We start from the raw sequence: 25,396 nt of genomic DNA, 5'->3' as shown, positions 1-25,396 counted from the left end.
TGGATGAGAACCTTATGGCCCACACTTGGCAGATTGACTGAACACTGATGATTTTAACACACACTGTGGTCAGAGATGTTTTACCTAGAGATACACATCATAGACTGTTTCAAAGGTTTATGGCGGCAGTTGCTAAAAAGATTGGTCCAAAATTTGGGATTGGAAATTGTTGAAAAGATCTGCCCTAGAACCATGTATTTTTCAGCCAAGATTTCAGGAGTCTGGGAAGACTGATCTCAGATTTACCAAGGGACTCGGTTCAGCATCTAGGAGGGGGTGTTTGAGGGATGACACACATCCCTGTTCTTTGGGGAAGCAGCACAATAAACTGTAAGACCTAATAGCAACAGAATTTGAGATCTAAGAGGTTCAGCTTTTGTCCTTTAGGGAAGGGCAATAAGTGTTAAGTTGCAATGCACTAGCATGTGAAGAGTGAGCACATCGTTTAATCAAAGAACAAATGTATCCACATTATCCCAGCAGGTAAAGTTTAAAGGTCTTTAGTTCACTTCTGAAACAGGACAGTGTTCATCCCCACCCTAACACAAACATTTACCTAAGTGACATTTGCATAATCTCTGTGGCCCTCATCTGTCCACCTTAATCAACCAAAAATAAACACAAACTGTTATTTTTTTGATGTATCACAGACTGAGTGAATAGCTTTCCTAGAACACAGAAGTCCTCAAACTTTGACAGGGTGTAACCATATTTCAGTTATAGGCTTATCTTATAGATGTATCTTCTCCCATTTTTACAACAACAAAAAAACCCTACTTCCCTTATGCATCAAGCACCATACCCAATTACAGCCTGGAAACACCTGATGCTCAGAAACACCAGTACAGTAAGATTAGGCACTGACAAGCTCCACCCATGCTCCTTTTTCTAGCACTACTGCTGACTACATTCACACAATAGTCAAAGCACCGTCATGGCACCTTGGCTCAGTTTGTTGATTTGCAAGATGGACATAAAACATCTTTGCCTTTGTACAAATGGAAACTTTCAATCCTGTCGATGAAAACAGGAGGCTATTTAGACATACAAGTTTTTTTTTTTTTTTTCTGTGTGAAAGGTCACAGGTAACAAGCATATTTCTGACATTTAGACAAGCTTCTTCATGTTGATGTACCAGTCTTCCTCTATAATTGTCACCATCTGATAGATATATTTGAACAGGGATGTACTTATTGTCACTCAAGGAACATCTGGACTGTTCCCAAAAGGTCAAGTGAACAGTTACATAAGGCAAACAAACTAACACAGACTAGCTTGTGTATGTCAAAGGCCGGACTCCTGTTCCTTCCTTTCCACCCTCCACTCACTGGACCAGTCCTCAGTGCTCGATCATAACTCCTCCTGGTCATAGATCTGGGGCCACCAGGAGCTTTGCTGAGCCAACCACATCTGCTCATCAAAATCAATTCACAGCAATATAATTTTTGGCATCATTAGATTAGTGAGTTGAATCAGCACACAGAGGGGTTCAGTAAGCACCAGACCTGCGCATGACTAGCATCAGAAATGCAGTTTGGGGCAGGGAGGGAAGGTAGTATGACCTTTCTCCTTTAAAAACCAGTGAATTGCTAAGATTGGCTCTGCCATGTGTGATTTCACCCAGTGTTGGTTTCAGGCTAAGGGTCTTCAAGATTTGATTGCTTCAGTCCATGTAAAAGGTGGTATAAGAACACATCTGTGATCTCTTCGCTTATAAGGACTAATTATAAGGGAAGAAAAATGATTTACACGGACCTCACATCACACAGCAACTATAAATGTACCAAAAGACAGTGTGGTAAATGCATGGAAATAAAATCAAAGAAGGTTGATTTTTTTTTTCCTTTTTAAATGAAAGCAAGGAATGGTCTACTGAATAGAAAATGGAACAGTTAGGAGACTGACTCAATAATAACTTAATTTCTACAAAGGCAACGTACCACGAACAAAATAGAAGTCTTATATACTTATAACAATACACAAAAGGAAACCATTTTGACTCAGGTTAGAGAAATGAGAATGTACTTTGGCACAGAAGAACATCAGCCTGGCACTAACTCTTGCTGTTATTAGCAGTGATAGTCATGCTGCCTCCTGTAGTACATCTGTCACTAAATCAAACTGGTGGTATAGGGTAGCGATGACAATTGTATACAATCAGTTCTCAGGCTGGTGCCCAAATCAGCAATAGACTCCAGGTCACTGACTTTCTTCCTAACTTTTTTTTTTTTTTTCCAAGGATTAAACATCCGTGTACAAACCTGGAATTCTTTAATGCATTTCCAAATTCTGGAGAGAGTCTTGTGTAACTATTTCACAATATTTGCACTGGTGGCTTGTGTTCCACCTCAGATTGCTGCTCTTATCTCCTGCTTCCACAGCAACGATGAGGTAAAGATGGAGTGGAAATCATTTTGTCATATATACAGACACTTCAGCAGGCTTGGTGCCATGACCCTTGGGAGTCCGTTCCATGCCCACCGCCCTCTGGTTCAGACCCTTTCCCTAATCCCCAGCTGCCCCTCCCCTGACACAGCTCCATGCCGTTCCCTCGGGCCCTGTTGTTACACAGAGCAGAGCTCAGCGCTGCCCCTCTACTCCCTGTGAGGAACTGCAGCCGCCATGAGGCCTACCCTCACCCTCTACTGCTCTGGAATGAACAAACCCAGCAACCTCAGCCTCAAACATTTTGCCCTCCAGACCCTTCGCCATCTTTGTTGCCCTCCTTTGGATGCTCTTTAAGTGTTTTTTGTTCTTAAATTGTGGGACTCAAACCTGCACCACAGTTAGCCCTTTGGACTGCTGAGGTATGCTCTGATTCATGCTCAACTTACTGCCCAGTGGAACCCTCAGATCCCTTTACACATAACTGCTCTCCAGCCTCTTGTCCTCCAGCTTGTACACAAACCCAGGGCTACCCTGTCCCAGGTGCATAATCCAGCACTTGCTCACATTAAAATCTTCATGCAGTTGGTGATTGCCCAGCCTACCAATTTAAGACCTCTCTGAGAGGCCTCTCTACACTTGAAAGATTCAACAGCTCCTCCAAATTTGTGTTGTCCACAAACTTCCTCAGTATACCTTCAAGTCCTATATCCAAGTTATTGATGAAATAATAATTGATTCCACATTGTTTACAGTCAGCAAATCTAGGTGGTACCTTTTCTAGGTGGCTCCCTTAATACCTGCACTGACGTACATCACCAAAGCGTTTTAGGAATCTCCTGGACTTGTTTGTACCAGCTGTCTTTCCAAATCTTGCGTCCATCAGCAAGCATAAAAACTCTAATATGCATCATTTGTGTTCTGGAAACTTCTAAGACATTAATTGTAGCAGTAAGAGAAAACATGATATGGACTGATACATTTCTAGACCAATTATATCTGTAGTTTGCAGAATAATTTTTAAGTTCTTTAGATGTTTTAACTTTGCTAACATACTTTAAAAAAAACCCAAACAACTTACACAGTTGTTTAACTGTCAAAATCTAAATGACAAAGCTTATGCTAATGTCCACACAAAGAATTCAGAATATGTGTGTAAGTACCAAACATATTCAATAACAAAGACTCAGTATGAAGAAAACAAATGCAGGATTATATAAAAACTGCAGTGAATAAAAGAAAACATACTTCCAATTCAGAAATATATATTTTTAAGGCTATCTAGTCTATGTTTGAGTGGTTAACTGGACTCAGAGCATGCTCATAGCTGGTTTTCTGAAGCAGATGTTAAGAATTTTAAATCATGAAAACTGAAAGAATTTAAGGTTCAAGTTAAAGCACAATGAAATGTTGAAATATTTCAGATACCGTCACACTGACAGATTAAGTTAAAGAAATCACTTAATAAAGTCTCTAATTAATTAAATCCCTAATTAAATAAATTAGACTTATGCATACTATTAATCCTTCTATTCAGTCAAATGAAAGACTAAAGTAGTCTCACATGTTTGCACGCAAAGTGTCTTACTGAGTTTTAACAATGCAGCCAAGCAGAATCCTGAGATCAGAGTGCTAGGACTCAGCAACCATTACTCAGTTGGTAAATACATATAAGTCTTTAAGCTTATCTGTTCATTTTTTGGGGGCAAATATTACATTGCCCGAGATAAATGGTTCACTCGCTGTTACCTGTGTTTATCTTGGAGTATTTAGTTCTTCACAGATGAATCTCTTAGTAAATCCTTCCTTTGCCAAATGTCCACTCCTAAAAGACAAGCTCATGGCACTTTGCACAACATGTAACAGGAAAAATATTCATCCTTCCTCTGTTTCTTCCTCATTAGGAAATACTCATGAAGACTTTGGAAAAAAAATAAGATTTAACATCATTGTATTTATTAGGTTTTGAAACAATACACATTCACATCCTTTTGAATACAGTACATTTGGCACAGTAATAATGTTTACGATGAAATAACACTAATGAATGGCAAGAGATTCAAATTACATCCATAAGAAAAAAAAAAAAAACCTGTACAAATAAATCCTCACAATAAAAAAGCCTACCCCTCCCCCCTGAAAACTGAATACACTTTATATTTAGCCAGAACTATTCTGCACATAATTTAAGAAGAGGTAATTTTTCATCTTTTTTTTTGAGAGAATTATTTTTCAGCCTATGGAGAAAAATGTGTTTCACTTTTTTTAATAAAGTTTATTTGGAGGAAAAACAAGAAACAATGGATTCTTTATAATCATTATTATTATTAATATTCTTTTTGGCATTTTGCACTCATTTTACAAAGAAGGAACAGGAAAGATTTTACAGAACAGGCAGAAATGCAAATGTCCATTGTTAAGATTTATCTTTAAAAAATGATCTAGGTAACAGACAAACCTTCTGATGTAAACCCAATGCAGAGGATCTAACTAATTATATTGAAGAAATATCTGCCCATGCAAAAGTTTTTATCTCCTTGACTTTTCTCTTAGCATCCTACCAAACAATGCAGGTGTTGAGGCCTCTTGAAATAGAAACATTTACTGATTATCGCTGTGTTAGAAAAGGGAGTATAACTTACTTTACAAAAGCTTTATGGGATGCTTCTATTCCTTCAAAATATATGCTTATAGTTTTATGTAAAGGCCTCATGTTGTACAAACAGTAGTGCGCTACTCAATAACTCGCCTTCCTAGCCAGTCTACTCACCTATAGAAAGGAACACTTCAGCATTGTGATCAGTTCTTGCCTGGATGTCAAAAGCTAACTGTGATGAGAAATAAACAGAGCCAGTAGTGAGACATGAATTGATGGGCAGTTCTACAATATGTTTCTACAAGAGAAAGAAATTTAAACATTGAGATGATGAAATCATTAAGATGTTTCTGTGCTGGTACTCAGCTCCAGAAGCTAGTCTTTTCCCAGTACAAAAGATCACTGAAGATAAATTAAATTAAACTAAAGGCTTGATCCATTATTACACCTGTAGGCTAGACAACACATTAATTGATATAATATTTAATATTTCGAAATCATCATAAGAATATATATAATAATTACACCTGAGTTTTAAAAACAAAACAAAATGGAGCTGAATGTTGTCATCAGTAACAGGCTATGAGCAGCCAGACGTGAAACTGACACAAACTAACTCATCTGCTTGAGACCAAGATTATCTCTTAAAGCCAATGATTCATACTTTGTCCACCACAATTTGTAACATTCCTTCTCTTTCCTAGCTCTATCATATCATAATAGAGTTGAAGAGAACTATACAGGAGATTTAGTATAGCTTAATATATGTCTACATCTTTTTATAACAAAAACCTCATCTCTCTGACAGTAACTTGAACCAATACACATACAAGAGTATTGCACATGGACATTATTATAATTATTCTTTCATAGACTAACATTTTAATAGTATGCCTGAACATGCAGCAGTTGATACCTCTATATTCAATGAATTCCACAGGCCTTGCAGCAAACACTATATACAAAATCTCACCTGTACAAAAGGCAAAAAAGCTTTTTAGTGCCACTTTGCCAATCACAAGTATATATATTTTTGTGCAGCTGGAAATCCATGTGCAACAATTAAAATGGATTCCAATGACCGCTCACTCAGTCCAGTAAAATATATAATAAAATGACCTCAGCGATACATGTACACAAAAAATAAAATAAAAATAAAAATAAAAAACCCCAAAAAACAAACCAAAAAAAACAAAAAGCCAAAACAAACCACAGGGTACTCCTGGAAATATAAGTACATAACACTGTTAGCGTATCTACAGGAGGTAACTTCACATTAGTAATATTGTCCACATGAGTTACCATTTCTATTAATACACAAAAAAATCAATTTACAACTTTCAATAATGTCAGTTTGTAATGTTTGATCTTCAGTTTTTCAACACACTTCCACAAAATGCACGTGTAGCCTTATTTTGTGTCTTCTAAAAGCAGTTTTCTTTTTAGATTTCAAACATAAAAAACATCAAACACAGTAGTATTATGGTTTTGTAAAAGTGTGCAAAAGTAACACACTGCTGAGAAAATAAATATAAATAAGAAATTATTTATCAACTTAGCTACAATGGAAAATGCAGATTTACAATGTTTATAATTAACTTTTAGTATAAAATTAATTATAAACATTTGCAAGCCTGCCATCACATTAACGGTTCTTTTAAATGGATATTCAATTTAGTAAGATCGATCCAATTACCTGAAAAAATGTAATATGCCTATATACAGCCATGTTAAAGTACTATAGGCTTTTCATTCTTTAGCCCTTTAGTATTGATCCATATAGTATCTTCGAAAAACATTTCAGTTATCTTCATTACTCTTCTTATTCTCAAAAGTTTTCCATAAATTTTATGAGGAAATTCATTGAAAGTCTTAATTGATATACTTCTTCCTCTGGACAGCTTTATTTTATGTTTGCACCTCACCTCAATAAGACTTTCACAGTTGAGGACTACATCCCCAAGAATGCAGACCTCTTCACTTACTGAAGGGTAGGTAATACATGACTTGTTCCACATTTAAGCACATATCTCATGGTAACCACTAGTGCAGAAGAAACAGTTCTCACCTTCTTAGCTAAATTCATACAACGATTACATGACATGATCTGTTAAATCGCTTTTAATAGCATGGCTTCATTTTCAACGAAAAGATGCAATTTTGTCCTGTGGGGAGATCTTAGGAATAAAAAGAAAAGTTGCAAATATATGGCAGTGTGTTACATCTACAATTTCTGATACAAAATTGTTTTGCATTGCTTTGTGAGACAAATTAAGAGTGCTTTCATGTCAGAAGATTAAAGAAAAAAAAACAACAATAAATATATACTTAAATTGGGGATATGGGCTCAGGGTAAGAGTAGTTCTTGATCTACTGAGTCTCAGTAATCTGATGATCTCTTCAGAATAACTTCTTGCAGCATCATTCATCAGTCAGCCTAATGATGTCTATGGCAGTAGCTCTTCTCCAAAATAAGAGAACCCTTTAAATTCTTCTTGATTGATTTGCTTTATAATTGCCTCATCCACTAGAGTTAATACCGGCTCTTCTCGTGTAAAGTCTTGATCAAAGTTATTTACATCCCTTTTGGTTTTCTGAGAAGAAAAATACAGACAAGGTGAATGCTAAAATAGCACAGCAAAATAAAATATCCTCTCCCTGCTTCCCCAACCCCAAAAGGCTGAATTTTATGGAATGACTGAAATAAAAGAGGAGCTACTTCACACAAATAATAACAGACATATGAGAGAAGCTACAAGAGCAAGTACTATAAATGAGTTCAGGAGAGGCCAGAGAAGCAGTTCTATATATGAGTTCCCAGAGACTCGCTGGTCTCTAACAGGTGAAGGAATAGCAGTATGATGATAAAGCAGGAAGCTGAGATCAGGACTAATTTGAAAAGAGTTTTGGCATAGTAGGTGGCTGTTTCCTCACAGATTTGAACACAATGATATCCCGTTTGAGAGGGACAGAGTGAATTTGATTTCCCCACAATGTACCCAACTGTTTCAACTCTCATTTAACCATTTATTTGTATCTGAATATATTTGGCTTTAAAATTAGACCAAAATTTTTGAGCTCAACATTGGAACTCCTGATTTCCTAACACAGACTAATGTAATTCAGAGTAATCTAGCTCAGAGCTCTCTCCCTTGTTTCGATAGCACTAGGATTTCTCCATGGAAGACTGAAGAAACCTTGTTTTTTCAGTAAATTTGGCCCAAGAGGTTGCAATTGGACATGCTCTGAGTGAGATAAAATGTATTTACTAGAGACAGAATTGAAAAGGCTGGCTCATTTTCCTTGGGGTGCTCACAACAGTGACTATCTGTAACCACTTATATATAAAGAACATCAAGCCACGGGGGAAAACGTTCCTTAAAGTCACTGTCCTGAGACCTACACTATTCATATTCTACGTTAGCAGCATATTTCAGGCATGTACAGGTTTAGGGAATTGGAACAGATATTTTCCTTTCCCCTTTTTTTGTCTCTCTTTTCTCTTTGTTTCATGAAGTCTGATTTATAATAAAGGCACAACAGCATTGTAAAAACCTACTTTGCACCCATCCTGCACATCTAAGATAAAGATGATACCAGAAATAGAATAGATATTGGATGCACAAAGTTAAATGATAAACTCATGAAGTAGTATATCATTAAGTATATCATAATACATAGATGTATTCCAAATTGATACACTGATGAATTCCAAATGGTTACAGGGCTTCTTACAATGTAGATAAATTTTCCAAAAAATTAGATATATTGTATTTTGTTCATTAAATCTACCTGAGATGTATATATAGCAAGAACCACATGAGTAACTTATAGGAAGTTTATAGTTATAGAAAATAATAAAAAAGAGACTCTATAAATCAAGTACTTTCTAAGTACAGACAATCAAAAATATACATGATCTATCTACAAAATTCCACTAAAAGGAAAAGAATATACACTTTAAAAACATTCATATAAACATATAATTATTTTGTCTATATTTGTAATATTTACTTTGTACGGAAATCTGAATATAAAGTGACCCATTCTGAACTACATAAAGAATAAGGGACATAGCTTAGGTCTTTTTTTTTTTTTTCTTTTTTGGGGGGGGGGGGTGGGGCAAATAATGCAAAACAAGAATAAAATTCCTCAGGAATTCTGAATTATATTACATTTTAATTATGCCTGCATTCTTCCTGTTCCTCATGTCGTACCACAATATTTTCACACAATCACACAATGAATTTGTCACAAATATTGCCACTAAAGCAGAAGATGGTAAGTGAATGTAAAAAGTAGAATTCTAATTCAGAACTGTAGCTTCATGCAGGAGAAACCTGCTTACACTCACACTCTAAGCACTGGCTATTTGGTGTGAATAAGCTCTACAATAGCTGAAAACAATTCCATGACATATGAATTATTTTCAGTTTTTCATTCTGAACATATTTGGCAAAATTTCTTTCTTTTTTTTTTTTTTTTCCTGAAGTTAAAAGATTAAAATGAAAATTTCCCACATTCTAAATGGGGCAATTAATTCATAATAGCTACCTTTTCCAGAACACCATTGCTGAGATTTATTAAGATATTAAGTGAAAATGAGTGGAGATGAGTACTTGCAAAAATCTAAATCCTGTTGATTACAAATAATTGTACTTCCAATTGTACTTTGAATGCAAACACTTCTGAAACAAAAATGAAAGGAATTTACTTAGACTTAAAAGCCTAGTATTACTTAAAGACTGCATCCAAGGAGATATCCAAAGAAGGAGAAAAAATATTTTATTTTCTTAGATTTAGAAGCAATTCCCTACCTTTTTGTCAGCATAGGCACAAATCATCCAACTTAGTAAAAGGACAGCTATGGAGTAACCTGAAGTTGCAAGGATATACGTACTAGCGAGCCTCTAACTTGCCAACTGGTCAAGTGAGATTAAATAAATCATAGGGTACAAACGTGAAAGGATTAAACCATAAAAGTCAAAAGACAGAGGTCATAACAAGGCACTCTTCAAAGGGAAGATTAATTTGAGAAATCTTCCTTAGCAACTGAGGCAGTTTCTTCCTGAAGCTAAGGCTATTTTGCAAGGCTCCATTCCCTAAATGAAACAGGTCTGGCTACATTTCTGCTACTATTCCTATCTTAATGTACTTGCACAGTGAATACTCTACAGGTCAACAGCATGGTCAAAATATAGCTGTAGCGCGAGGGCTCAACATGTAGGTATGAAGGGCTGTGGCTGTCTCCTAGCAGAAAAGCAGAAAAAAGAAAGATGATCTGCAAGGTAGACAGAGTATATGAAAAAACCAGACTGTAGCTATTATCCAACTTCAAGTATTTAAAAAAAACCAATTGAGTAGTCTTTAGATTGGCTAGCAAATGTACACTAAAAAGGCAGTAGTTAAATGGATTCTCTTCTTTTAGCCAAAAGCTCACGAGACTTTGAGAGATATTATTTGCATGTTTTCAAATGTTTTTCCAGATAAGACTTCTTAATTTCAGACGATTGAAGAAACAATTATTAGGAAACAGGAACCTCCCAAATCACAGCTGTCCCAAACACACAAAAGCTTAATTTGGTTTCAGATTCTATTTTTAAATCTTTCTTCCTTAGCACTGTGAACACTTCGTAGGTATCCCACCAGAGAGCATTGACCTAGTGCATTACCTAGTTATCTTGGGAGACTTGATTAACCTACTTCATCTGGGTGATACTGACTGAACAGATGAAATACTGTTACGCCCCAGGAATAGGAGAACATCATGGTTTAATAAATATTAACATGATCTCTTCATATTAACATAACCTCATAAAGGATGGCATTTTTAAGTTAATGTCATGTTTTACTCTATTCACAGATTACAGATTTGTGGAAAGGTATTGGAGCTTTTAAAAGACTCTTATCATAAAATATCATTTAATCAGCTTTCTCAGTTTTCCAGAACAGATTTGGAGAAAGAACGCTATTTAATGAGTAATTTTTCTTTCCTTAAATCTCTTAGTATAATTATGAAAAGATTAAGATGAACTTAATATGCTATTAATAAGCACATATTAAACAATGTTCTAGCAGACTGGCTTAATTTTTTCCATAATTTCAATGAAAAAATAATTTTCTACCTATAGTCAGACTAGTTTTAAAAAAAAACTTCAGAACATGTTTAATAAGCTTTCCAGTGTCAAGGATTACCAACCCTTTCTGTTAATGATTACTAAATGACACTATATGAATTTCAGCAGAGAAGAAAGAAATCTAAGTTGGTGTTCTTAGCAACAAAAATACATCAAGAAGGCTAGAACTTACTATTCATTTCATTAAGAACCACTGGAATTGAAAAACTGCAGAAATCCTTACACTTGGCAGAAAGTGGTCCAAGCTATGGAACTCAGCAATGCCTGAGCACCTCCTCAGCTGTGCTGTGAGGCCAAGAGGCTTGGTGGACTCTGATGTCTAACAAGGATTAAATTAATTCTACAGCTTGGAGGCATTAAGTATCTGGCTCTACTTCATTATTCTGTTTTGCTTAATTTGCAGAGAATCACTGAAAGCCTTTCAAGTCCTTTGAATGCTAAATGACTCCACTAAATTGGGCTGGAATTGTCCAGTGGGTTCAGAGGCAGAGCAGACGAAGGAAGGATAGAAGTGGAAGCTAGAAAACAATACTGCCACAAAAGACCTACTTCATAGGAAAAAATTCAAATGATGAGTTAAATATAAACTTGACTTAAATATAATTAGAGGAATCTGTAAGTCAATTTGTATGTTTCTGCTCAGTTTAGTAGAATGAGAAGCTAATCCAGAACAGACAGGTAATACCAGCAGGTGGGGTCAGGAATGGTCACTGTAACAACTAACTAATACGTAAGTAGAAAGAATTACTGTTGTATTTTTCAGTAAGTAGATCTTTTGACATAAAACATGTACAAAGATAATCCATGATCTTCTCAGTCTCAGATACTGTCAGCACTGTCCTTCAGATACACACTGAACTTTCTATATCACTGAATTATGCGGCTTATTTTTCACTCCACTGCAGTTTGCTTGACTCTTCAAGCCCACAGTGAAATCTTGGACTTTGTCTTCCTTCTGGGAAACTCTTCCAGTGCAGCGCATGGTGGTGTCAACTGTACACCAGACATGTTGCAGGCACATTAAATTTGGGCAGGATGTTGCTACAGCTTTAGCTGCGCAGCTACAGAGGCATGGGACAGCATGAACAGGGTGGGCAGAAGGAGGTGAAAGAGTCACACAGTATCATTTAATTTTATCCAGAATTTTGCTTCACTAAGAAACAGTTCCTAGGCTTGACAGTGTCACCAAGAAGAGGTCCGTGTACTGGGATGATCAGTTTAGTATTTTGTTTCTACCAACAAGATTTTCAGATTATTTTAAAAGACAAATGGAAACTAAAGACATCAGACAAATTGGTTTGAAGCACAAGGTTATGTGGCTAACCTCATATCTACATCACAGTCCTCTCATTCACCTCTCTTTACTACGATAACAAAAGCCGCAGCAGAAGCAGTGATCACTGCACCAATGAGTGGATTTCTTTTCATAAAGGTGCAGCAGCTTCTAGAAAGTTGAGAAAAACTATAATGAGCACTCGCTCTCACATATAACTCATTCTATATATAGAAATTCAGTATGAATACTGTGAAATAGGCTAAGAAGGAAAACACTTCAGGCTTGTCTTTCTGTTTATTGTGTTGATACTCCTTCACAGTATTTGCATGCAGGAGAGGCCATATGAGAATTCTAAGTATTTTCTAGAATGTCAGAATAACTTTACAAACTTGTATATTTATATTTAGTATGTTAATTGTTCTATTCACATGACAAAGACTTGCAACAGATCAGACAAACTACAGTGCATAAGTTAAAGGTTGTGATGATAAAAAGGATTTTCAATCCAAGTAGTTTACAGAAGAATATCAACATTAATTACTTCCAAGTGGAGAGGGCTTCTAGATTATTCATTCTTTCATTAGACGTGAAGGACACCAAATTAAGGAAAGAAATGGATAACAAAGATATTCCAGGAGAGATTTTAACAGACAGTGAGGCAGAATTTAGAAAGTATGAAAACCTATGTAGGCTGTAATCTAATTGGTTATGGTAGTACATAGATACTTAATAAACATTAACCCAATTCATGGAATTTTAAGAGGAATAATTACTGATCCAGGAAACTGAAACCACATTTGTATCACAACAGCATGCATCTTTCCTAATAATGTAAAATGGGTCAGATGGGAAGGATGAATAATCTAAACAATTAGGAGATACAAACATTTAATAATTGCATGGCCAGGATGCCAACCTTAGTGCTTCACTTTTGCACAGCCTTTCTCTTACCCCATAAACCAAAAATACAACAATACAAAAATACAGCAAAGCGAAGAAGATCAAAGCTCTGCAAGTTCACTGACAGTCACCTTGTTCTCACAGTCTGGGCAATGAACCTCACCCATAATAAAATGTTGTAAACCCACTGTACCTTATGACTATACTTGGGTATGGTTTTTTGCTCAACAGAGCACACAACACTAAAGCTATACATACCAAACTTGTTTTGTTCACAGCCTGATTGCTAAAGCATGAGACTTGCCTTTGTTTAAAACAGACAGAATTCATAGAAGCTGCAGGGGAGGCCATCACTACAGCTTCCTGCCCGTGGATAGTCCTTTACCAACAAGATCCACCTCATTCATCTAATCAGAGCATGTCTCCATTACAACTTAATTGTGATATAACTACCACACAGAAGCTACACTATAGCAGGAGGCATGCCTCTTTTAGAGTGAAAAAAGTTGCAGAAAAAATGTCAACTTTTGCATTTCTGTTTTTCAGCTGGGTTTAGCTACATGGGAAATTATTTCATATTTCTTTGTGGGGTGGGGAGGGTATAGGAGAAGAGAAAGAAATGGAATAGTCCTATCAAAATCTGCACAATACAATTCCTACTGCAATTTACTGATCCACTCTGCAGAGCAGATTTTATATGGGTACCTCTCCAATTCACATTTTATTGGCAAGCTTCCACCAAAATCCTCAGCTGTTCTAAGGTCAGGATTGCTGAATGTCACCTCCAGTCTCACATCCTGGCACATGTCCAAGATGAGACCATTTCTGGTTGTGAGCTCCTGAAAATGTACTTTAACCATTGTTATTACAGCTGTCTTACAGCAGTCAGGGCAGGTGCACCTGCTAAACCACCTGCTGCCAAATCCTTGTATGCACGTGTAGAAGCCTTTTTGTCTTCCAGATCACTAGCACTTTAGCGCAAAGCAATGGCTAAACTCAGAAAATGGATCTGACTAGTGAAGAAGAAGAAAAAGGTGTTGCAGGAGGGTTTGCAAGTCAAGGGCAAATCCAGGGTACATGGTCCTAGAATTTCAGCCGCTTCCAGGAGCCATTTGATAAAGCATGGAAAAAATATGAAACATGGAAAGTCTAGCACAGCAGTGAAATATTTGACGAGACTTATTCTGTAAAGAATCTACAGTGCATAGAAATATTACTTAGAGTGTAGCAGTCACAATCCTGCTACAGAACCGCAACAGTTTTCGTAATAATCTTAATTGATTTTCACTTAAAGCACATTAATAATGAACATTTTGACACTACTCAGCTTGTGACTTATAAGAAAAGTGATGAATGCGATGCCAAGTGGTGAGATGCAGTGAAAAACTATAGTGAAAATGTAGTTTATATTTAAAAAAAGACCAAAAAAACCCATGACAGAAGTCAGAGAATGGTTGAGTTTGGCAGGGACTCCTGGAGGTCTCCTGGTCTAATCCCTGCTACAGCCACTTGCCCAGGACTATACACAGGCAGCTATTTAAGGTCTCCAAGAAGGGACTCTGTTTAACCTTTCTAAGCAAACTGTGCCAATGCTGTCACTAGCACAGTAAAAAAAAAAAAAAAAAAAAAAGTGTGTTTATGTTCAGGTGGAGCCTTTTGTGTTCCAGTTTGTGCCCAGTACCTCTTGCCTCATCACTGGACACCTCTAAAAAGAGCCTGTATCCATCTTCTTTACACCCATCTGACTAGAGCACACCTATCCTGCAAAAAATGTCACGAAGTCATCCATACCCTTTTCCATACACTTCTCATATAGCTGCTGCATACTGCATATATGTGAGTGTGTAATATTAAAATTACTTTCCTAGTTCGGTAATAGAAAATAGCCTATTCACTTAAACCTCTTCTGAATCAGTGTAATTTAAAAATTAATTTTTTCACAAGAATGAAAAACAAATGGCTACAAGTTTGTTTTTTTTCTAACCTGTGGAGATAACTTACAAATTTACTTTGCTTTCCATGGGTTAAGCAAGAACAAAAAACAAATCAAGGAGATTCTAATGCTAGTCAATAGGTGAATGATGTAACTGCATATTTCAGGACTCATCTTTGCCATGTGTCCTGACTAAAACTAACTGATGCCTTTCCAGTGTTTTACTTTATCTACAGTCACCCGAACAATGTAATCAAAATAAAAAAAAAGAACCACAAATGACTAAAATATTATATTTCTGAACATATTATGGAATTATAAATTATATATAAAAAATATTAAAAGTGCCCAGTAAGATTTAGAAGAGTTTTTAGTGGTAGGGGTTTAATTCTTGGTCCTGCTACCTATCTGCAATGTTCTCCTCGCCATGCATCTAATATTCTTTCTATTTTTTATATACCACCTTTACATGGATATGTTTGATCCCTTGATTGTTTCTCATAGTGTACTTAAACAGGCTTTTGCACAGCAGGAATCTCATCTTGCAGGGAACTTGAGATGTTACTGGGGACCTGAGGGCACAAATGTACTCAATTTCTTCTTCCTATTCTTTCCAAATTAAAACACAAGCCTTCAGAGAGTCATAGGCAGTCAAGATCTTCAAGTTGTCTTTTTCTATACTCCATAACATGCAAATATTATTTACATTAATATAATAATAAAATGTTTCTGTTTAAACATTTAAGAATGTACCATAAGTAGCCATGATAATGTAATTTCACTTAATGGTTTAAATTGTTTTCTGAAAATAGGACTGGAGAAGAGAGAAGCCAAGTGAAACAAAATCTGTCCTACCCTGAGGAACTCCAAAAGGAAAGCAGAAACACTCTGGCTGTTTATTACTCCACTGCTATGGACAGTAACTAAAAATGTACATTCAACAAAGATTGGGACTCAACAAAACAAAATATTGCTGGATCCCTGGTACAGAAACAAAAGAAACATTGGAAACCTGCAGTAGCTTTCAAACTTCTGTAATTCTAGTCTTGTGACAATCACAGCTAAAAGCAGCTGCTGAAGAGACGCTGTAGAGAACAAGAAACAAAAAATAAGACCGACTGAATGAGACCATTCTGGGAAACAGAACCTGTACATCTGAGCAAACAATACTGAAATTTGCTAAAAACATCAGCTTGCTTAGTCTCAGTTTCTTTTAGCTGTGATACAAGCTGGATTTAAGTTTCTTGAAAGCTATCTTCTCTCACGTGAGAGAAGTTCCTGGTTGTGCCAAGTTTGTTATGAAGTATTTGAAGTGATCTAGAATCCAAGCTCTTTTATGTTGTTGAGGGGAGAGGCAGAAGGCAGCCAGACAACTCCATCCTGCCCTGCCCAGACGCATTACTTGACCCTCTGGTACAGGCTACATTGCTAGCAGTTCTGCTACTGCTGCTCATGACTGCTTGCTGCTAGCTAAACTGAGATGGTGACCTTAATCACCCACCAATTGCTGATGCTTCTCTGTGATAGCGAGGTGGCTAAAACCAGAATCAGTAGTAGGAAAGTGGTACTTCTAGGAACCAGCTCACATGAAATACACTAATTCACAATACTCTGTGGCACGGCCAGCATGCAACTTTTTTTTGTACACTGGTATTAATCAACACAAGAGTCACTCTCAGAAGAAAGCCCACTGTTTTCCTGTTCCTAAAATGCCTGCAGGGAAGTGGGAAATACATAATGTGCAATGTTTAACAATGGTACACAAGTGTCTGAGGTCTCAGGATCCCACTCTGGTGTTTCGTCTAAGCAGTAAAACTTCATGCAAAAGCATGCAGGATAGCCCCTTGCGTGCCCACCTGCTAAATGCTCATTGCCATGCAGTGATGACCAAATGGAAATATATTATGGAACTGAAGGGACACCTCAAGGTTATTAGGCCTAAAAATGGACCTACCTTGATATTTCCCCATATTGAAGGCCTTACCTTAAAGAGGGACATTCACACTGAAGCAAACTTGAAAAGAGAGAACATTTATACAAAAAGAAATTTACTTGGCCTGTAATTTTGTACGTTCTGTTTGGTGCTACTGAATGATACTGCATTGTACAGGGCTTCTTCCCCACAGTGTAGTCATAGTTCTGCATGTATGACAATACAATCCACTGTCACCAAAAACAGAGGTGTGCCAAAAAATAAACCCAGAAAACAGTATAATGACTTCCCAAATAGCAAGTTAAAAAATCCTCACTAAAAAGTAAAAATATCTTTGCCTGTTAGCAGTCACATATGGAAACAGATCTGAAAACTTGGGAAGACTTATGAGTCCATGTATCCAGCTAATATATTTGGAAGTTTTCTCCAGAAATGTGGTCCCTCTTTAAGGATTCCAGCCATTTCTCACAGTCAGCAGATGGCTGCTGCAGCATTTTAAACACACACCTGTCTCACTGAATGCTTTCTGGGAGATGTTCAGTGAGACATCAACCTATCTATGCAGGTGCAGCTTCTGCCTGTTTGCCTGTGCAAGCAGGCCAGTTGCACACCCTGTATGCATTGTTTTTACTGTTTCTTACTCAATTTTCAAACACTGTGGACATCCAGCTTGACCCAAGTCATAAAAGAAGGGCTTTTGAATTTTTTCCAGTTTTTTCACTCATTTGAGAGAGAAGGAAAAGAAAATTATCAGTGCCCAGAGACTCCAGTTGAAACACAATCATAGGCTAGTACTAGAATTTGTTTTTTTGGGGATGATTTTATGTCAAACCTTTGCTGCAGCACAAAATTGAAAGAGGGCAGATTGCTGGCATCCTTAAGTCAAGACTTAACAAGAGAGTTTAGGTTCACAAGGAAACTTCATACAGACAACATGGCCCAGATAGTGATAACTAAGGGGGGAGGGATTTTGATAACAGTCTGTGTTTATATTAGGGTTACAGGAGATAAGATACATGTAAATTATTGTAGGAACTTTGAGACTGAAGATCAAGATGAAATCAGCCAAAACTGAGGTCTGGTTTGGCATAGAACACTCTTCCAAGGGAAGTGCCACGTGTTTAAAGCCTGGCTGATCACAAGCATTTGAATTTTAACTCTCTCAGTCATATCTCTTTGCTGCCACAAAACTTTGTGTTATGCATCCTGAGCTACTATTACCAGAGAGTGGAAACTGAGGCATGAAGGTGACAAATCCTAGGCCATGCCATGAGTTTCTAGAAAAGCTGTTAGCAGAACTTATCTACCCTGCACTTCTCAGGTCTCTGGTTATAGTTGCCAGACCAATCCTCTACCAATCCCCTAAATAAGCCAGATCTCAAGAAAGAATGAACAAGTATTCAGAAAATATTCTCTGTGATATAACAGCGGGAATGGAAGAGTCTGCAAAATGAAGAGAGTTCAATCAGATGAACTAAATGGGCCCTTCTGGCAGCAGCTGCTGTTATTCAATATTGAAAGATAAAATTCTGCTGTAGATTATCTTGCCCATCATATCTTTAATGTCCTTGAAGAAAGTGAGATTTAAAAATGTAAAACCAAGAAGTTATGAACGCAAAGAGAAAACGATGTGTTGTGTTGTAAAAACTGCATGGTCACAGTAAATCATCAGAATGCAATTACTTTGTTAAATTCATCTTTATACAGCCACACTAGGATTGATTTGCCACAGGCACTGATAAAACCATTAGAGATGAAACTTTGGCAGACATCTTTTTTCCAGCATTTGTTTTACGCTCTGACTCAGAGTTTCAGCTTCTTCATGTCAAGGATGCCTTAAGTCAATGCCTCAAATTTCCACAGCCTTGATATTTACAATAGGATAAATAAAAAGGACAAGACTTCTTGTGTGTGTGTGTGTGTGTGTGTGTGTGTGTGTGTTTCAAGGGCTGACAGAAAACTCAGCCTGGAAGGACAGGAATGTACAGGTTGGGAGGCAATCTTTGCAGCACAGTGCCTAACAGCTTCCTGTGTCTCACAGTTCCTGACAGCACACTGCTATTGTGACCAATGGCAGAAGAAACATGAGAATGATTTTGTTGTGCACATCTTGCTTTACCTAAATAAATAAAGAAATAAATAATAATAAAAAGTACCAAAAGAACAAAACAAAACAAGAAGAAACAGAGGCTTACATGATGCTACCATTTCAGCCAAATGAGTAAAATTTGGGGCATTACCATTCCCGTACCCCTGGCAAGTGGGGCTGGAATATTACACATCAGTATCCACCTTTAGGCACCTGTGCATACCTCTTGGTGAGCTTCCCTGCCTGACCTTAGTGGCACGTCAGCCAGCCAGCTCAGAAAACGCACAAATAAACAGAACTTATTTGTAGGGGATCTAAAGCAATGGGGAGAGAATTCAGGAAAAAGCAAAATATTCCAAAATATACTTTTGCTTCACTGTTACAAACATCAGCTTTTCCTACAAGTAACAACATGGTACAACAGAAATTTCATAAATACACATGCAAGGTGAACAGTAATTTGTTTCAGTCATTGTTTTAATGCATGTTTTATTATTTGTTATGGAACAGACTGAATCATTCCATCATGGCACTAAGCAAGATCTATGACAATATTTATGACTTTGGCAAGAGATTAATACAAGGTACACTTGTTTTCATTATTAATATTGCAGATGTGCTTTAAAAATGAAGATAATCTAATTTAACCAAGCATAACGATGGAAACAAAGAAAGACAGAGAGTAGAGAATCCCTGAATACTAACAACACCTTTGTGGGTTTTGGGCAGTAAAACAATATGGGAAACCATAGCCTGGTGTTATGGCTAGTGATTTGGGAGATTTATTTCTCTGAACAAAAATAATTTCAGAAAAACTTATGGGCCAAAATATTTCAACACAGGAATAAAGTGCCTCAAAGGGAGTTCTATCTCACAGCAAGTGCTTTGGAGAACAAATATTTGTCTGTACTATAATGGTACTTCTTTCATATGCAATTACAAATCCATTTCTGAATTAAGAGCAGCAGAAAGGAAAAATATTATTAAACAAATTTTAAGACAGTCTGTGAAATGGTAAGAATTATGTTTTAAGAACAGTGGAAATTATCTTCAAGAGATACTGTCAAAGTCACTGGTGCTTAGAAGGAATACATATCCTCTTTGTATCTCCTCCAATGTCTGTTTAATTTCTAATGTACACGTTCATAGATATTACCTTTTCTATAGCAGCATAACCTTTATAATAGCTCCACATGGAAGAAACCCTTAGTATAATAAACAATAGTATATAGAAAAAAGTGTGTTGTTCTGGATTTATGAAAGGAAGGGCTGGTACATAACATGCATCATAGTACAATGCATTTTCACCTCTTTGTGTTCTCTTTTTCAAGTCACTATGCTGGAGCAGCAGTTGAAGACCCTTTTCAGCAGGTGTCAGAGACACCAAATCTGTTTTTATTGTCTATATTTCCTAGCACAATCAGGCATTTCATTCCTGTCACTTCTTAGCAAACTAAACTGGAGCCATTTGTATGAGAGCTCTGCCCTGGGATCTCTGATTTTCAAATATCTTTTGGAATTCAGTAATTTTCACTCCAAGGTTAACGACAGTTAGGAAAGAAATTTCATATTCCAAAGAAAGCATCATCAGAATCACCACATAATTCCCAAAATAGAAAGACATTAATGGTATATTTCTGGTATAGGGAAGAATATATTTGTATTCCTGCACAGCATGAATGAGATTTAGAAATAACTTTTGAGTATTCTTCCAGAGTATGAACTTTCAAAAGTCTGATTATAATCGTGCTGTGTTTCTTCCAAGTCCTCTTGGAAGATTCAAAGCTCAGGATGGCAGAGCTGAAGAGGGATAATTTGAACTATGGAGGAGCTTACCTAAGGAGGTCTTACAGTACCAGGTAATACAACTACTTGTAAAACCTATTATTTCAGAGCAAGAATAAAAAGTAAAAGAAAAAAAGGTTGTGCTAACCGAGGAACCCACACATTTTTAGGAATCAGTAGAGTAGTGAGACAGAACTGAAGGAACCAATATTCTTTTCCTCCCTAGCACCTCTATGAACTCCCTTGGCAGACTATTCCATTGTCTGATGAGACCTCAGTGTTTGACCACTTTCCCTAATGACTTTAATTGATTTAATTTCAAGGTTTTACGTTGTCCGGAGCTCATCTGAATAAACCCTATGTTTTATATATGACACAAAATTATATTTCCCCCCTTAGTCATCTTTTCTGTTGGGTCAGAAAATAGACTACTACTTGTGTAACAATACGCATTCCTGCATGAGTAGATTTTTACAGGTGCATACAAATACCAGTTTGCATGCATACGACTATGTACATAATGACTTTTTTTTTCTCGGCACGTATGTACACTCATATCACATGCTAGAATGTCAATTTTCTGAGTAATTTCCCTCACTCATAGCTGTTTTCACAAACCTAGGCTTTCCTGAACACAAAATTAAATACATTTTTCATATCCCTTTAGGAATAAATTCTCCCTTAGAGAACTGAACTTCTCTAGAATCCTTTACAGTTTCTGAAGTTGCATCATTAATAATTAGATTTGTGTGATCTTTCTGTCTGAGCTAGTCCTAGATCACATTTCAATTTTCAACTAATAAAACGTTAAATTTTCAGAGGACAAGCAAAAATTTCAGTATAATCTTGGTCAAAGATTTCTATCCAACAAAAAAATCCAAACAGTTATAAAATTTGTAAAACTGGCATAAAACAGCTGATGGATCATAAACACAATGTAACTATTTAAAACACACCCTTTCTAAGTATAGAAAAGTTAATAGTAAAATTGATAGGATGAGGTCGCCAGGGAAGTTATAGAGAGGACTGAAAACATGAAAATAGGGGTGGCTCTAACTTAAACTACATGCTATCTGAATTTACCACTATAAAATAAGAGTTCAGAAAAAAAAAAGCATACAGAACCACTAGACAGCAGGAATCAAATTTGCTAGATCATAGACATAAATAGTATAAAAATCCACTACTACTGAAGAAGCCTGAAGAAAAATGAAAAAAAAAAGGTGTAAACAAAGATGCATTAAATCACTTTATAATGATTAGAGAGCAACCAGATGTTACTAAAATTTTATAGAGAACTATTCTCAAACAATCTTAAATCTCTACTAAAACAGAAACACTTAAGTAATATATTGTTAAAGTAAACAGAAAAGGAGAAAAGAAACAAAACAGCAGGTATGAATAAATTAGGAATGGCTTTACAAAACAGCAGTGAAATAATTACCACAAAGAGATAGAAGCTGTGCTGAGAAGGTGGAAGAAAAAGAATAATAATATCTAACATATCAAATCCCACCTGACTTTTAAGAAGAGCTACTGCAATGACAAAAATAATACTTACAAAAATAATATGGGCCTTGTAAGAATTATCTGTTGTCAGAGTGAATTTACATCTTTGATCATCAAAGGAAAACAGCTATTAAACGGAATAGATGTGAGGATTCTGAGACTTATTAGATGTAGGCATTAAGTGAAAACTAATCTGGAATTGTACAGTCTGATTGATACCTGTATTATCAAAACACTGATTAATACTAAGCAAAGCAACAAAAATGATTATGAGATGAAAGGCCAGCTTCTTATGAAAACAGGAAAAGAGCTACTACACACATGGCTCTCTGCTAAACAATGAACAAGGCTCACTGAGGGACCTGACTGGAGAGAGTATTAAGCGAACTTCTAATAGATGCCAGCAGGGTTAAGCTGGGTTTAACACTTCCTGGAGCAGCACAGAGACCTGTAAATCAGCTCAGGCTCTAGGTACTATCCAGCCACTCCTTCAGAGGAAGGCTGGACAGCAGGGTAAGGCAGCCAGAAGCTGGCTCAGGCAGCCCTGGGCCTGGAGTATTACAAGGTTTGTATTCTCCAAGAAGTATACTAAACAAAGTATTCCTATATGATAACACGATATTTTGCTCCTTGAAATTACTCCTAGAGAGATATTCTCTAGGATTAACTTCCACATAGAGTTGTCCAACCTTTTGAGTTCCTCCTTCATAGCGACAGAGAGATACACTTCTCCAAGTGCAGGCTCAGAGGAATTACTTCAGGTTTCTGTTGCAGATGGTCTCTGCATGCTCACCCCCTTCTTTACACTTTTATATGAGGAAGCTTAGGGAAGTGCATCTCCATGGACTTAAAAGTAGACACATCAAATGCAACAGGCAGTTAATTCTACAATGACACAGGGGGCTTTCCACTCTAACATTAAGTTAGTATTCAGAGTTGAGACCAAAGTTTCATTTTGCTTTTTTATTATTTTTTTAAACCTTCACACACTATCTAAAGAAGGAAATAAAGAAGCATGCTATAATTATATGTTATATGTTATAATATAATATTATAATTAGGAGTATGTAAAGTCAGAAGACGCAAAACAATCTCAAAGGATTTGTCATGAGATTATTCTCTTGTGCCACTGAAATATGAAATTTACTGCACACATTCTCAGCTGAAAAGTTGTCATTTTGTGAATTGAAAGTGCATTTTTTTTGAGTAGTTTCATCCAGGGAAAGTCAAGAATAAATACAGGTTTTTTTTCTTGTCCTTAGTAGCATCTGCATGTGGGGCCAGTAACTACATGTTTCTGGCAGTTTAAAATACAAATATTCCATTATTAATTGCCAAAATGCAAATGTATCTAAATAGATACGTTTGATAAATGATAGATAAATGATGATAGATGTATCATTTATCTAATCATGATATACATTTATTTTTCCCAACAGGCTGTTTCTTCAGGAATCTTTCAGTCAGAAATCTTTTCCTCCACCTTTCCCTGCAAAATCCACTGTCCATCAGCAATGCAGGACTTACAGAAAGTTTATGTCTGATTGAAATAATATTTTCTGATCAAGATATCTTTAGGAATATGGGAAAATAATTAGAACAGGGCATTTAACTCTCTTATGATTTCTGTGATTTAACATGAACATCTTCCTATGTGTTGAATCTATTCTCAGCACTTACCTTCACAGAAGAAATGACAAGGCAATATTTGCTGCTTGCTTTTGTGCTACTATTTCAACCCTCAAATGTTGCATCAAGTAATTTCATGCCTTAAAAAAGCCAGCAACTAGAATTGTCAAACCACGTTTTCTATGAATGTTATGCAAGCTGCTACTTACAATCCGAGGTTTGAAGGGTGGCTTGATTTTCCTTTGTTCTAGAAGAACCCAGTCAATTTCCTTGAAAAACGGATGCTGCTTAATCGCATCTTCCCCGTTTTGTGATGCCACACAGCCAAGTCGTTTATTTGGATTTTTTGTCATGAACTGCAGGGTGGGGGAGGGAGAAGAGGAAAAAGGTAAAACATGGATGACAATGGCTGGAAACCATTTACAATTTAATTAGAAATTACAGTTCTTAAGGTTTAGTTTTTAGAGATAACCCCATTTCAGAATGTTACTTTTCCTGGAAGAACAACAAGGACACTTCTCTGAATTTCAGAGGCTAGAGTCAGACTGGAAGATTCAGAAACTCTGAAGATAAAAGTTTCCTGCAGGAAAATCTTTCAGTTAATTTCTGTGGCCTCCTAATTCCACCTGTCTGGGAGTGCTACAGGAGAAGAATCCCTTTCCACCTTTGGCCAAAAATACTAAAGGAAGAAAGAAAACATTAAGACCTCCAGAGACAGTTTATAGCTGTTTAGGATAGCTCTTGTTTTATCTTGTTTGCACTGTCTTACCTACTAATACCTACTACTTTTGGAGACAGAGGCTAAATATTATTCTTGTTTTTTTTTATTTTCTTTGGGTACATAGCCTTCATATAGATCCACTCCTTTCAAGCAAACAAATGAAAGGCCCTGTTCTTCTGATACATTTCTAGAATTTCTTCATATGAATAATAGAGTCTGTAGCTATGCAAATTACAGGAATTGTGCCTGTACGTTTCAAAAAAGTACATGGAATGTATTGAGAAACACCACAACATGCTGATCCAAATATGAACCTTTCGTCTTGTATTCAACTGTTCTGCAAATTTTTTGCAAAATTTGGACGAGTCCTATCTAAATTACAGCCCATATTTTCTATGGGCAGGAAAAGCAAAGGTTTTGAAAGGATTACTACACTTCAGTGAGGTCTCTTGGAAAACCACCAAAAGCATTCCTACATTCCTCTGCTTTATTTCACCTCCAAA

The 25,396-nt window shown here is 36.5% G+C and overlaps 1 protein-coding gene across 1 annotated transcript in view; it reads right to left on the bottom strand.

Moving 5' to 3' along the window:
• Positions 1 to 4,319: 4,319 nt before the first annotated feature.
• PRKCE (protein kinase C epsilon) overlaps positions 4,320 to 25,396 on the bottom strand; it is a 272,383-nt gene continuing 251,306 nt past the window's right edge. Inside the window, exons 14-15 of the mRNA XM_065754869.1 lie at positions 24,382 to 24,528; positions 4,320 to 7,575 (exon numbers count right to left, since the gene is read on the bottom strand). Coding sequence (XP_065610941.1) covers positions 7,429 to 7,575; positions 24,382 to 24,528 — 294 coding nt within the window. The 3' untranslated portion in view covers positions 4,320 to 7,428. The remainder of the gene's footprint in view (positions 7,576 to 24,381; positions 24,529 to 25,396) is intronic.

The sequence above is a fragment of the Cyrtonyx montezumae genome, unplaced genomic scaffold (assembly GCF_038088225.1).
Source record: "Cyrtonyx montezumae isolate F1298 unplaced genomic scaffold, pur_monq_1.0 scaffold_0, whole genome shotgun sequence".
Lineage (NCBI taxonomy): Eukaryota > Metazoa > Chordata > Aves > Galliformes > Odontophoridae > Cyrtonyx > Cyrtonyx montezumae.
The sequence above is the reverse complement of the archived record's forward strand: the minus strand, read 5'-3'. Positions and strand labels throughout refer to the sequence as shown.